Source organism: Anabrus simplex, chromosome 5 (genome assembly GCF_040414725.1).
Source record: "Anabrus simplex isolate iqAnaSimp1 chromosome 5, ASM4041472v1, whole genome shotgun sequence".
NCBI lineage: Eukaryota > Metazoa > Arthropoda > Insecta > Orthoptera > Tettigoniidae > Anabrus > Anabrus simplex.
Genome location: NC_090269.1, coordinates 60,473,614 through 60,489,818, shown reverse-complemented (window position 1 = coordinate 60,489,818; position 16,205 = coordinate 60,473,614). Strand labels below are relative to the sequence as shown.

General features: G+C 41.0%; 1 protein-coding gene across 9 annotated transcripts in view; it reads right to left on the bottom strand.

The window, feature by feature from the left end:
* Positions 1 to 15,953, bottom strand: part of LOC136873746 (PC4 and SFRS1-interacting protein) — a 334,787-nt gene extending 318,834 nt beyond the window's left edge. For 5 of the 9 annotated variants that reach the window (XR_010860165.2, XR_010860166.2, XM_067146926.2 and 2 more), the window contains exon 1: positions 11,826 to 11,854. Coding sequence is in view for 3 of the 9 variants with exons in the window: in XM_067146926.2 (XP_067003027.2) it covers positions 11,826 to 11,839 (14 nt within the window). In the remaining 6 variants the exon portion in view is untranslated. The other 4 variants (XM_067146927.2, XM_067146930.2, XM_067146928.2 and 1 more) reach the window with 4 other exon arrangements.
* Between the last annotated feature and the right edge of the window lie 252 nt (positions 15,954 to 16,205).

Below are 16,205 nucleotides of genomic sequence, written 5' to 3'. Positions count from 1 at the left end.
TGAGCAGCGGTCGCTTGGTAGTCCACGACCCTTCAAGGGCTGTAGTGCCATGGGGTAAATTTATTATTATTATTATTATTATTATTATTATTATTACTGCTATTTGCTGTTATGGTGCATGTGGTTGACATGAATTGTAAATTTAAATTATCAGTGATACACTGAAAAGTATGTGCGTATTTAGTCCAAGATCTGTAGGCAAGGGCTCTGCAGCTGTGGGCCATGCGTCTGTGTAATGTCATGGGTGACAGCATTGGGGGTTTGGGATGTACACTAATGGCAGATAATCTGAAGGAAGAATGATGACCTAGAATCTTTGTCAGTTTGACACAAATATAATGTAGTAGAAAATCAAGGAGCCACTAGATTGGGTAAAACTTTAATAACAAGTTTGTAAAAGAGAGGTTTACAGTGCGGCTAACATGAAGTAACAAGACCGTGACAATGGCTAGTGACAAGAACATGACAGATACGTTCCGCTAGTAAGCAAATCCTTTGTCTGGATTGGTTAGGTCCGACTAGCGACAAGACCACCACTGGTCTGGATATGTTACTGTCGTGGAAGAAAGTATAGACACTCGACTTAATACATTAATAAAATGTTTATCCTTTGTCGCACAAAAAATAAGCTCCACCAAAATTTAGCTTTTTTAATTTTATGTGTAATTATGTAGAGTAGAAATGTTTATCTACCAAGTTAAAATTTTGATAATGTTCATGATTGTTGTTTAAAGGGGCCTAACATCTAGGTCATCGGCCCCTAAATAAAAATTTGATTGCAGGTTGAACAGAAAAAGTGCCGGTAATTTTTTTTTTTTTTTTTCATTTCCAACGGAGTGCTCACTTTGAAAATTCATAACTTTAAAAGTATTGATCTGATTGTTACCAAATTTTAATATGTCTTAAAGTAACTTATTGTTGATTGGTATAACATGTTTTTATTTCATCTGATATTTGTGAAAAGGATTGTTGTGAATTTTGTGAAACAACCTTTTCTTGTTACTGGGCGATCATAGCCGTAAAAAATTAGGCTTGTTATGGAGCTTATGAGAATGTCAAGCTAAAATTAAAACTGCTTTTTGACTGCATGCAATTGTTGATTTTATATTGATTTATATTTGACTGAGTGGTTTTGAGAGAAAAAAGCAGTGTATCTGCTGAGTGGTGTTGCCCAGTTGGCCTATTTGCCGTGTCAACTGAACTCTCACTACTCTGTACCAGCTTTGAGTCATGTACAGCTACTTTGCAATGAATATTTTGTGTTGTGGTGTGAGAAAATGGAATAAGGGAATAACAGAGTAGATGACAAAGAGTGGTGGTTTGCCCCATCACGCACAACTTCAAATACAAAACATTTCATAAGTTGAATGCATCCCACCATTACTATTGATATCTTGAAGAAAGGATACACTTCGAATAAGCCCCATCACCTTGCCCCAAGTGAAGATTAATTTAAATGACTTGGCCAATAATCAAACCCGAAACCCTTGTATCCAAAAACCAACACACTCACCGTTCAGCTACGGAGTCTGACAAACAGCAAACGATTTTTGGCACACACTGTCCGGGAAATGCCAACAATGAAGGATAAACACGCAACCTTTACATTCCTTTCAGAACCAAGCAGTGAGGATTCTCACAGTATCTTTCATTTTGCCTAAAATTCTCGTTCACGTAGAAATGAGACATTTTGAAGAAACAATGACTTCTTCTCTACTTCTACGGGAAGTAAGTTTCCAAATAATTCTGTGATCAGCACTGATACATTAATCACTAACGAAACAAAGAGATCCTTCTCATAAGCCGGAACTTACGGCGAAATAAGAGATATACTACATAATTCTATCATTCATATATCGAGCGTTAGTCCAATACATTTTTTAAACAACTGACAAAACAGCAAACTTCCACTTATTGTACAGCAGGGAACGACCAATTAATGTTCAATCCGGCAACATCACTACGGTTTCCAGGGGCAAGTGCAATGTTCTCGCCTAATAATAATAATGCTATTTGCTTTACGTTCCACTAACTACTTTTTCGGTCTTCGGGGACGCTGAGGTGCCGGAATTTAGTCCCGCAGGAGTTCTTTTACGTGCCAGTAAATCTACTGACACGAGACTGACGTATTTGAGCACCTTCAAATACCACCGGACTGAGCCAGGATCGAACCTGCCAAGTTGGGTCAGAAGGTCAGCACCTCAACCATCTGAGCCACTAAGCGTGGCATGTTCTCGCCTGTCGGTAGGCTGCTTTCTTCTCACACAACCACCCAATTAAATATAAATCAATATAAAATCAACAATTGCATGAAGGCAAAAAGCAGGTTTAATTTTAGACTGACATTCTCATGAGCTTCATAACAAGTCGAATTTTTTTTTTTTTTTACGACAATGATCACCTAGTAATGAGAAAATGTTTCACAAAATTTACAACCACCTTTTTCACAAATATCAGCTGAATTAAAAACTTGGTATAAATATTAACAATAAGTTACTTTAAGACATATTAAAGGTTGCTAATGATCAGATCAATACTTTTAAAATTATGAATTTTCAAAGGTAGCGCTCCATTGGAAATGGAAAAAATACCAGCACTTTTATGTTAAACCTGCGTTAAAATTTTAACAAGTCTACTCTACATAATTAAACATAGAAAAAATAAGCTAAATTTTGGTGTAGTTTGTTTCTACGTGCAACAAAAGATACACTTTTTACTAACGAATTAACTCAGGCGTCTATACTTTTTTCCACGGCAGTAGGTCTGGCTAACTACAAGACCATCGGCCTGGGGGCATAAGCCCCCAGGTTAGGGCCATGAAGAGGCCTGCAGGCCTCTATCATCAGCTGAGACAGTAGGCCTACTGATGGGTGATACGACCATTGTAATCCACCGAAAACCACTGATATTGACAGATTAAGTTTGTTTTACAAGTTGCTTAACATCACACTAACATACATCTTATGGTGATGATGGGATAGGAAAGGGCTAAGAGTGAGAAGAAAGCAGCAGTGGCCTTAATTACGGTACAGACCTAGCATTTGCCTGGTGTGAAAATGAGAAACCAAGGAAAACCATCTTCAGGCCTGGCAACAGTGGGGTTCGAACCCACAGTAGAAAAATATAGAGCCCACCCCGCAAGGATTATAACATAACGTGTCTGTTTCCCTCCTCTGTGAACCATGTGACCTGGCCACAGTGGGGAGTCTTGCATGTCCCAATGAAGCAGATAGCCGAGCCACAGGTGCAACCATATAAGACGGGTATTTGTTGAGAGATCAGAATAACGAATGGTTCATAGAGAGGGGGTGAGCAGCCTTTTGGAAGTTGTAAGGGCGGCAGTCTGGATGACTGACTGCTATGGCCTTGTAATAATACTCAACATGGCTTAGCTGCGTTGATACTGCTACACGTAGCGATGGGTCGAACCAGTTCATTCCTATGAACTACTTCACTCATTCATACTCTTTACTGTGAGTCGTTCAAATGAAGTAGTTCGTTCATGAAGTAGTTCATGAAGTAATGAAGCCTCATGAAGCTGCTGAGTATGTCGTTCACGAGCGACTTCGTTCACAGTGTCTCACTCAATAAAGCTTCATAATACTTAATATTACCAACAGATGGCAGAGCTATGCAATTATGGACCAAATGGCTGACCTGCTTACAGCGTCTAGATGATGGTTGATACCCAGAGAGCTGCAGTCGTTTAAGTGCGGCCAGTATCCAGTATTCGGGAGATAGTAGGTTCGAACCCCACTGTCGGCAGCCCTGAAAATGGTTTTCTGTGGTTTCCCATTTTCACACCAGGCAAATGCTGGGGCTGTACCTTAATTAAGGCCACGGCCGCTTCCTTCCCACTCCTAACCCTTCCCTGTCCTATCGTCGCCATAAGACCTATCTGTGTCGGTGCGACGTAAAGCAACTAGCAAAAAAAAAAAAAAGATACCCAGAGACAAGCAAAAGATAAACAGAGAAACCTGTCTCATATAAAGAAAGTGATACATTTAATTAGGCTCGTCTTAATTCACACAATGCGCTGAACAGTTTCTTTATCTGCCACGTGGTAACTTTATTAGCTGTACTCAGGCAGGGTTACCAACGTTATTCATCATATCATAACATATTTTATTATCTTAAAATTCAATCCAAAATAGAATGAATATGATTACCACTGCCATAAATGTCAATTTATCTACCTTGATTTATCTTTCATTAATTTTCTTTTTGATTTTATTTTTGTCAGGAATAATAATCCTTGAAATTCAAAAAGTTAATTGTCATGTTGGGCCGTTGGTACCATTTGAGGTAAAATCCCTCTTTCTTGTATTCTGAAAGCAGTTTGTGTATCCCTTCACTGTTATACAATGGCTAACAACTCGCGATCGCAGAAAAGTAGTGAAATTTGGGGTTTCTTCGCCGATTTAGGTGATGGGAAATCTAAGTGTAACTTTCGTTCGAAACAAATTTCGTACAAAGGAGGAAATACATTTAATCTTGCTCGTCATGTGCGCATGATGCACCCAACAGTGTCTTTATCTGCCAGGCGTTTAGCGCCTCCTAGTACTGCACCTGTCGGTATTTCTTCAGAAGATAACCAGGATGATCCACACCCAGCAACATCAACTGCCAGCATCGAACAGCAGTCAGTGCCACGGGATAACAGTGCCACTTCAACAACAGTAATCCGTCCCCAGAATCAAGGAACACTATCCATGTATTTTTCAAAGCCTCTGTCAAACAAAAGAAATCAGGAGATAGATTTCGCACTCCTGGAGACTGTGGTGAAAGATTATTTGCCCTTTAGCATAGCTGAGAGCAAACATTTTCAAAAGTTTGTTGGTAAACTGAATGGGGCTTATAGAATGCCTGCGCGGAAGACCCTTTCCAACACACTTCTCCAGCAACAATACGTCATGACGAAGGAAGTGGTGAAAACCAAAATTCAGTCTGCAGAAGCTGTTGTATTGACAATGGATGGGTGGACTTCAGTTAAAAATGAGAGCTACTTGTCAGTGACAGCACACTACATTAAAGACCTGAAGCTGGAATCGTCCCTCCTAGAGTGCTTTAAGTACGACGAAAGACACACGTCAGAAAACCTCGCCGAAGAACTGCGACGTGTTACTTTGGAATGGGGCATTCAAGAAAAAGTCGTGTGTGTAGTTAGTGACAATGCTCCTAATATTAAGGCAACAATACGACTCACAGCTTGGAAACACATCCCCTGCTTAGCACACACCCTAAATTTGATTGTTCAGAATGGGTTGCAGTACATTGAACCCATTCTGAACAAAGTGAAAAAAATTGTTGAATTTTTTAAAAGAAGTTCGCGGGCCAGCATGAAGCTCAATAAGATGCAGGAACAGTTGAAAGAGCCGGTCCTAACGTTAAAACAGGATACTATCACAAGGTGGAATTCAACCTTTGATATGCTACAAAGAATAGTTGATGTCAAGAACTCCCTGATGTCGGTTATAACCATAAATTACCCTGATCTTCCAAATTTGACCACAGACGACATTGCAAGCATAACACAAGCCTGCGAAGTGTTGAAAGTTTTCAAAGATTGTACTGAGGAAATGAGCAGTGAAAGACTGGTCACTGCGTCAAAAGTTATACTACTCAGTCGGTCGTTGAAAAGATGGTGTTGCAGATTTGCCAATAACCCTGAAATTCGTGGTGATGTGAACCAGATGGCCGAGAAGCTAGTGGAGGAGCTAAATCGGCGATTTCACAACATAGAAGAAAATACCATTTTTGCAGAAGCAACGTTATTGGACCCCCGGTTCAAATTACATGGATTTTCTAACAAAAACTCTGCTGAGAAAGCGAAACAAAACCTGATAGGGTACTGTGAGAGATATGTGTCGGACACATCCACTGCCACTGCAGAAATTCCAGTTCCACTCGCCGAATCTACTTCTTGTCTCTGGGTTGAATTCGATGAGGTGGTTTCCAGGCTGCAGAATAATCCACATCCCAAAGCTGCTGCCATAATGGAAGTGGATAAATATTTGCAGGAGCCCCTGTTACAGAGGCAAGGAAATCCACTTCAGTGGTGGTCTGAACGGCAGTCAGTGTACCCAGCACTCTTTGAACTGGCTAAAATTCGGCTGTGTATTGTTGCAACCTCCACGCCATGTGAAAGAGTGTTCTCGAAGGCCGGACACCTGATAACAGACAGAAGGAATCGCCTGACTGGGAAAAGAGTGGAACAAATCATGTTTTTAAATGTAAATCTCTGAACATTTGCTTGAGAAGTGATATGAAGTCCGTTCATTTTTATTTTTTATTTAATTAGTCTATTCCCCAATGTGAATTTTTTAAAATTATTTAAGTGTTGTGTATGTGATAAACATTCTTACAAGGAAGATACCGGTACTCCTTCTGTTGTGGATTCAACGCATTCTTTACTTTTAAGAAGTGATACAAAGTACGTTCATTTTTATATTTTTATTTAATTAGTTTATTCCTCAAGTCCACTTTTGGTTTATTAATTAAGTGCTGTATATGAGATTAACACTCATGCAAGGAAGATACTCTTTCGGCTGTGGATTCAACGCATGTTTTACTTCCAGATTCACAAGGTAAGCATTTTATTTGCATATCTGCTGTGCTTACTCTGTCGGACTGTCACTGTCTTCGTATATATCTTTAATAGTGTAATAACACAGTTGACAGGTAGGATGGTTCCGGGAGTGAAGGAGGAAATGAATGATGTAGATAATCAGAGCGGGGAAGAGAGAGAGTGAGCAAGCGACAGACGAATCGAATGAGCTGTGAATGATATGAAGTTTGTGAACTGTGAATGATATCAAGTGTGAGAACTGTGAAGTGTTTGAACTACCAGTTCATTGAGAATGAGTGGTTACTTCACACTTCATAGGAGTGAAGCGTTCATTTTGAACGACTCATTCACAAGCTACCCATCACTAGCTACACGGCTGAAAGCAACGGGAAGCTACAACCGTAACAAGGACATGCAGATCTCTCTGTATGAATGATGTACTGATAATAGTCCTCCATTTGGATCTCCGGGTGGGGACTACATGAGAGGGGTAATCATCAGGAAGATGGATACTAACATTCTGTGAGTCGGGTGATTACAGAATGAAGTGAACAGGAATTACAGGGCAGCTAAGAAAGAATGACTGCAGGAAAACTGCAAGGATGTTGAAGGTTGTATGGTCCGAAGAAAGGTAGATGCTGCATGCAGGAAAATCAGGGAGGCCTTTGGAGAAAGGTAAACAATTATCGTGGAAAAAAGTATAGACACCCAAGTTTATACATTATTAAAAAGTATATCCTTTGTCCCACATAGAAACAAGCTACACAAAAATTAAGCTATTTTATTTTACATTTAATTATGTGTAATAGAAGTTTTTATCATACCCAGTTAAAATTTTAACGCAGGTTGAACAAAAAAGTGCTCGTATTTTTTTCATTTCCAACGAAGCGCTCAATTTTAAAATTCATAACTTTAAAAGTACTGATCTGATTGTTACCAAACTTTAATATGTCTTAAAGCAACTTATTGTTGAACTGTATACCTAGTTTTTATTTCATCTGTTATTTGTGGAAAAAGTTGTAAATTTTATGAAACAACATTTTCTCATTACTGGGTGATCATAGCTGTAAACAATTCGGCTGCTACTAATCACAAACCTATTGTGTACCTATCACAGTGGTACTACTCGCAAGTAAAGGTGACCCATTGTGTTCCACGCGTGATGGTAGGCTACTAATCACAAGTAGTTTCAGGGTTCTAATATAATATATATAATTCTAATATAATCATATAATATAATCATCATCTGCGCCCCCTGCCCACAGGGATTGATCGCCACTTTTAGCCGCCTCTTACGACAGGCAGGGGATGCCGTGGGTATATTCTTCGTCTGCGTTCCCAACCCACAGGGGGTTGACAGAGAGAAAAAAGATAAGATCCGCCACTTAGAAAAATAAAGTAACAGACGAAGAAAGACAAGGGCCACGAAGGGCATGAAAATGAAAGACTCCCTAGGCCTTGAATGCTCTAATACCGTTTGGGTCGGAAAAGAACAGGAGTTGACCAAAGGAGGTCAGACAGGATAGATGAAAGTGAAGAGACCAGCACAAGTAAGTGGAAGCAATGCCAGGACTCACCTAAGGGCCCCGTGGTCGCCAACCCACGCTCCCAAGTTGAGAGCCGTTGGGGCCCCTTTTAGTCGCCTCTTATGGCAGGCAGAGGATACCGTGGGTGTATTCTTCATCTGCGCCCCCTGCCCACAGGGATTGATCGCCCCATTTAGTCGCCTTGTATGACAGGTAGAGGACACCGTGGGTGTATTCTTCGTCTGTCCCCCCCACCCACAGAGGGTGATGGAAAAACCACTTCTAGGGAAAGAAGACGAGGTAGAAAGATGGCAGGAATACATCCAACAGTTTTAAGGTAAAGATGAAGATGATATGGTTCTGAAACAAGAGGCTGTTGATGCTGATGAAATGGGAGACCCAGTTTTGAAGTCAGAATTTGACAGAGCTTTGAGGGACCTAAATAGGAACAAGGCACCTAGAATTAATGATATTCCCTCTGAATTACTGACAGTCTTAAGAGATTAATAATGTTATTAGTTTTACGTCCCACTAACTACTCTTTTACGGTTTTGGGAGATGCCAAGGTGCCGGAATTTAGTCCCGCAGGAGTTCTTTTACATGCCAGTAAATCTACCGACACAAGGCTGACGTATTTGCCAGCCTTAAGAGAAACCAACGTGGTAAGGTTATTCCATTTAGTGAGTAAGACGTATGAGACAGGAGAAATGCCATCTGATTTACGGCAGAATGTTGTTATACCTATTCCCAAGAAAGCCGGTGCTGACAAGTGTGAAAACTGCCGCAGCATTAGTTTAGTATCTCAGCCTGTACAATTTTAACACACATTACTTACAGAAGAATGGAAAGACAAGTTGAAACTGAGTTGGGAGAAGATCAATTTGGCTTCAGAAGAAATGTAGGAACACGTGAAGCAATACTGAGGATCAAATGAAGAAGGACAAGCCCACATACATGGCTTGCGTAGATCTTGAAAAGGCATTTGATAATGTTGATTGGACAAAGCTATTTGAGATTCTGAAGGTGATCAGAATTATCTACTATCTGTATAAAAATAATTCTGCAGTGATAAGAATCAAGGGCTTTGAAAGAGAAGCAGCAATCCAGAAAGGAGTGAGACAATATTGCAGTTTGTCCCCCCTCCTTTTCAATGTGCCGACGGCCATAGCCATGCTGAAATACCGGATCCCGTGAGATCTCCGAAGTTAAGCAACAGTGGGCGTGGTCAAGATTTAGATGGGTTGCCAAGTGCTGTTGTTGGAGGGTAAGGGAATGGAGGAGTGGAAAGGAACTGGCCACCCTACCATATGTAAACCCTAACTCAGGCACACCTCTGCGGAGGTTCGGACCTGCCTTCGGGCAGAATACACCCTTACCTTACCTTTTCAATGTTTATATAGAACAGGCAGTAAAGGAAATCAAAGACGAATTTGGGAAGGAAGTCACAATACAAGGATAGGAAATCAAAACCCTGCAATTTGCCGATGATATTGCTATTTTATCCGAGACTGCAGAAGATCTGAAGAAATTCCGAATGGTATGGACAGAGTCTTGGCCAAGGCGTACATGATGAAAATAAGTAAGTCCAAAACAAAAGTAATGGAGTGCAGTCGAATAAAGTCAGGTGATGCAGGAAATATTACATTAGGAAATGAAATCTTAAAGGAAGTAGATGCATATTGTTACTTGGGTAGTAAATTAACTAACGATGGCAGAAGTAAGGAGGACATAAAATATGACTAGCACAAGCAAAGAAGGCCTTTCTTAAGAAAATAAATTTGCTCACTTAGAACATTGATATAGGAATTAGATGTTTTTGAAGACTTTCGGCATCCGGAACGTGGCATTGTATGGAAATGAAACATGGACAATAACTAGCTCAGAAATAAACAGGATAGAAGCTTTCGAAATATAGTGTTACAGAAGAACGTTGAAGGTGAGGTGGATAGATCGAATCATTAATGAAGAGATACTGAATCGAACTGGTGAGTGGAGATCGATTTGGCTAAATTTGACCACAAGAAGAGATAGAATGATGGGACATATGTTAAGACACCCACGACTTGTTCAGTTTGTTTTTCAGGGAAATGTAGCCCGTAAAAAAGTTAGGGGTAGACCAAGGTATGAATATGACAAGCAGATTAGAAATGATTCTGGAGGAGGGATGTGTTCATTACACCTGCCAGGGACCAACCCGCTCCCACAAGTATATTTACTTTTAAAACCTGAAGGAATGGTCCAGGCTCCATTATCCATTGCTTCTGCCAAGGATCACGGGCATCGGCTGAGATATTGAAGATTATGACGTCATTCCCACCATTGAAGAGATAGAGATTTCGTTACCAACCACTGCAGAAGATAAAGGCTAAAGAGGCCCGCAAAGTTTGAAAGTGTCATGGCGTCGGACGATAACCTTACACTTTATCAATTGCTCCTTTAATCTCCGGGCTTAATGCAAGGAAAAAAAGGTCATTTAGTAGATGCAGTATTTTTCCACATCCAGACCAATCTCTGTATGTGAGGGGCCACACTCCCTTCGAGAGGGTTTTATCTATGGCCAAGGCGCATTACTGTCCGCATGGCAAGAAAAAAAAAAAAAAAGACAGTGATATCAAACCAACAACCAACAGTTGGCAGCAGTGTTGAGAGTTAGGATCTGCACAACAGCAGTCTTTCTTATAAGATCTCGCCAGGATTTCTTGCCAAGTGCATACTCAGATAGTATGAATGCAAGGGTGAGTGAGAATGAATGATGTAGTACTTAAGTATTTACAACCGAGCTGGTTAGCTGCAGTCGCTTAAGTGCGGCCAGCATGCAGTATTCGGGAGATAGTGGGTTCGAACCCTACTGTCGGCAGCCCTGAAGATGGTTTTCCGTGGTTTCCCATTTTGATGATGATGATGCTTGTTGTTTTAAGGGGCCTAACATCGAAGGTCATCGGCCCCATTTCCCATTTTCATACCAGGCAAATGCTGGGGATGTACCTTAATTAAGGCCACGGCCGCTTCCTTCCCATTCCTAGCCCTTTCCTGTCCCACAGTCGTCATAAGACCTATCTGTGTAAAGCTACTTGCAAAAATAAGTATTTACATATCAAGCAAGAGGCCACGCGGTTGGATCATGTAGCTATGAGCTTGCATTTGGGAGATAGTGGATTTGAACCCTACTGTCAGCAGCCCTGAAGATGGTTTTCTGTTGTTTCCTAATTTCACACCGGGCAAAAGCTGGCCAATCACTTCCTTCCCACTCCTAGCACTTTCCTATCTCATTGCCATAAGACCTGTCTGTGTCAGTGCAACATTGAAAAAAAAAAACCCAGCTCCTCTCCCCCATCACCATCATATTAATTTGTAAGAACAGACAATTCATCCTATGCATAAAATGTGGTTACGTGCAAGAGAGGGCCAAGAGCCTTAACATCGCCACTTGTAAAGGCATAAATTAAATAAATAGGCTAAACAAAAATAATTTGTCCTCTACTATGATTTTGCAATTTTTGTTGAATATATATGTGGCTGAAAGGAAGGTGGATAAGCTATATGGTCTCCTTCTTTATAAGAGGGTTTCCTTTACCTTTTAGTTTTTCTCAAAGTTAGCAATTTAGTCACATACAACAGTGACATCTTTTGTGGTAAATATGAATTACTTCACAATGCTATCTGTTTTTAATAGTAGTGTACTAGGACTATGTATCCATATAGTTTAAGATTTAAAAGTTGTTAAATCTTACCTGTCAAGTAACATGTTAGATGAGTAGCGAAGCTAATAGACTAGGCTATGGACTTTGAGACTGGTGGTTCAAATCAACCTGTCGCCAGAAATTTATAACAGGTAAGTTAAATTTATGTAAGATGTCAATAAATGCAAACAGGAGGAGGAGAGTGAAGAGAAAAGAGAAGAAAATCAGTAAAACTATTAACTATAATTTTAGTTTCTCCCCACCTGAAATCCCTACTACCCAGGCAGCCCGAAAGTATGTCATAGATGTGCCGATACAATTTAGCCTTGTTCCTGTACTGGATGCAGGAACACTGCTATTGGCTGAATCCTTCCATCTGGTGTCATACCCATTCTAATTCAGTATAGATACGTGTCACTGCCAACTACACCACCACTGCCAACTACACCACAACAAAAACTCCTAACAAATGGTGATACGGGTTGTGGTCGCATGGGATACTAGAGGCCTGTACACTGCTTTGCGGCCTAATGTAGGGGCTTAACCCCCCCCACCGCCTTTGCTTACCGTGCAAATATGGTTTGTCAAGAGCACAAGTTTTCTTGTCACTCATCAGCCCTAAACAAAAAACACCAAATAGTCTGGCTTTGTCACTGTGATTTTGTAGGATGGTCTAGGTCAATCTCCGTCAGTCTTTCAGAGGCAAGAAATTAGTCCACTCTCAAACACATAATGCGCTGCCGTGCTCCACTGCTTAACGAGCCAACCAGCCACGTCCAGGATTTATCTGAACAGGTGATAATATTGAATGAGGAAGTGACAAACCTGCTGAGAAGAAATGAGCATAATTCTCTGTGCCTAGTACAGTGCACTCTGGTGTGGTACTTGATGGGATGGTTATCTAGAACTGCCCTTAAGACATTCCTACTTATGTCTCGAGCAATTTTCATCAACTTGATTCTCTACATCTCCATTGAAACACCTACAAGGTGTGTGAGAAAAGTAATGAGACTGACAACACTGCGGGCGATCTGGCAACATTGTGTCTACCGGCCTGTGTTAGACCGGTTTGTTTATCCCTTCCATTTCCTCAGTCCGAGTTACAACTCCGTACAGCTAACACGTTATTTTTGACAGCGCCATCAATGAAGTTGTGTTTTTGTTGTGTGTTTCAGAAATGGAGCATCGGAATTTAGAGCAACGTTGTGCGATAAAGTTTTGTGCTAAACTTGGTGAATCCGCGAGTGTGACTTTTGAAAAGTTGAAACAGGTCTATGGGGAACATTGCTTATCAAGAGCACAAGTTTTCCGCTGGCACAAATCATTTTTGGAAGGCCGAGAACACGTTAAAGATGAACCTCGCTCAGGGAGACCTTCAACTTCAAAAACTGACGAAAATGTTGAACGTGTGAGGGCTCTTGTGAGATCAGACCGTCGTTTAACAATAAGGATGATGAGTGAACAGTTAAATTTAAACACTTTCACCGTACATCAAATTTTAACAGATGATTTGAACATTGCAGACAAGTGGATGCTTCATCATGACAATGCCCCGTGTCACACGGCCATTTCCATCAGTGAATTTTTGACCTCAAACGGCATTACTGTTGTTCCTCAACCCCACTATTCACTTGATTTGAGTCCTTGTGACTCTTTCCTTTTCCCGAAATTGAAACATGTCCTGAAAGGACGTCATTTTGTAACTCTGGAGAACATTCAAAAGATTGTGACCGATCAGTTAAAAGCCATACCAGTTGAAGACTTCCAGCGCTGCTACCAAGAGTGGGAACAACGATTCCGCCAGTGTATAGCTGCCCAAGGGAACTACCTTGAGGGGGATAACATTGTTGTTTGAAAAAAAAAAAAAAAAAAAAAACAACTTTAGTTAGTATAAAATCAGTCTCATTACTTTTCTCACACACCTTGTATCCATAGGACAACTACATACCTGCCAACATTCAAAAAGCAAAAATCGGGGGGGACTGGGAAACATTATGTGATTCTTATTATTTATATTGTGTCTAAAATGGGCTAAGTTTTGAACGATCAATTCATTGAACTTCATTACGATAAACCGCTACGAAATCTCACAGTACAATCCCCTTTGACTGCAAAGTCTGTGCAGTAAAATGAGGGGCAAAAGTCAGTTAGACTTACCATTTTCCAGCGCATGCATCTCGGCGCGACTGCACTGTCATTTGTTTCTCTCTCGCTCGCATATCATGATGGGCGTGACACTTTTATAGCATGATTAGGATGCAATATGTTAGAAATCTTAACTGGAATACCTTGTAGAGGAGAGATGTGTTCACTGCGACAGCCAAGAGCCCACCCGCCGTCCCCCAGAAATAATTTTGCTTTTATAACCTAATACAATTTATCACGCGCCATAGTCCCTCGCCTAACTATGTACCAGCCCCCAGATCCCCTTTGCTTGATCCAGACCAATGGCCTAACCAATCCTGACCAATGACTTTGTCACTAACCTACCCTAACCAATCCAGACCAATTCAAAACTAGAACCAGTGGAGGTCTCACGCGGGATACTTGAGGCCTAAGAGCCGCTTTGCGGCTTCTAACCTAGGGGCTTACACACCCAGACCCCCTTTGCTTGATCCAGACCAATGCCCTAACCAATCCAGATTATAATTTTACCTTCCGCAGCCCAGCACTTGCTACAATCAGCTGCGCGTGGAACTACTGTTGTTTGTTTACAAGCTCGGAAAGGATGTTGTCAAGAGGCGCTCAGTGCTGCCAACCCCTGTACTTAGGAACTAATGAGTGGTACTTCGATAGCTGGTGGTGGTGGTGATTATTGTTACACTGGTTAGACCTTTGGTCTGGATTGGTTCTTGCCGTGCGGGCGGTTAGGATAGGATCTGGACAAGACCATTGGTCTGGATGGTTAGAAGCCGCGAAGCGGCCCTAGGCCCCTAGTTTCGTGTGGAAACACGATTGGTCTGGATGTGCAAAGAGTTAGGATAGAACCTGGACGAGACCATTGGTCTGGACTGTTTAGGAAGCTCTACATTAACGTATAAAATAAAATTACTGCTGTTGTGTATTTCACATTGCTTCCTTCACATGGTGCTTTCATTCAGCCGGGGTTGGTAACGCAATGTATTTATCAGCACTGATGGCAATGATGTCACATTATGTTCACGTTGACCAATGAGAATGCAAGTAGTTACCTTTGCCATGGCCGATGGCGGGTGCTGCTCTTATTAGGTTACAAAAGTAAATGTACTTCTGGGGGCGGGATGATGGGTTCCTAGACATCGTAAACACATCTCTCCTCTAAAAGGAATTCCAAGTAAGATTTGCAATATTTTCGCTTCCTTATAACGTTATAAACTCTGGGCTGCGGAAGGAAAAATTATACCCAATCCAGACCAATGGCTTTGTCACTAACCTACCCTAACCAATCCAGGCCAATGGAGGTGTACCGCGGGATACTAGAGGCCTAGGGCCGCTTCGCGGCTTCTAACCTGGGGGCTTACACCCCCAGAGGCCCCTTGCTTGATCCAGACCAATGGCCTAACCAATCCAGACCAATGGCTTTGTCACTAACCTACCCTAACCAAGGTACGAATACTATACGTTCGCACATTCCTTAACACATGCATAACACAACACCATGGCAGAAAGTGCATTGTTCCATACATGAAAAAAAAAAAAATAACAATTACGATCATACGTATCATTCAACATGGGTATTCGAGTTCCATCCCAACTTATAAGCTAAATGAAACAAACATCTCCTATGACAATCACATCAAATGGTAATACCAGCAAAACGATAGTTCAATATTATCTTCGTACGTCAATTATACAAACGGGAAGAGCCAGAAAGAAGTTCCGATCATTTGATATCCACGCAACACTCAAAATAAACATGTTTTTGATAACCCAAGCATCAGCTTACACATGTTTACATCTTCCCCACACCAACATTTCAGCAAGTAAGGAGCACAGACACGGTGTACGAAATCGAAAACATACAATATATACCTTGAGAGAATTAAATTAAGTACTACTAAAAAATTACTTGCGTTTAGGAACCAAAATCCGAAATATTTACCTGAGCACAAACGATATAAACTAACCCTCAGCAACTAAATGGCGCGTTACTTGGAATAAATAATCACCATCTCCACCGTCCATTTACATTCTCCTTGCCGCCCAAAAAACATGTCAAAATACACTACCAACTTTTGCAGCATTACTTTACTGTGAGGACGTCAATTTCGGTTAAATTCACAATAATCTGATACATTAATAACATTTATTAAACACAATGTGTACATGAGAGTTGTATATTACACAAAATTGTTATCAACTGCGTAAAATGACAGCGATTTTGTCCATGCTATGCGATCAAATGTGTACAAACATGGCGCCTGCCGGTCGTGTTGCTCCTCAAGCTGTTGA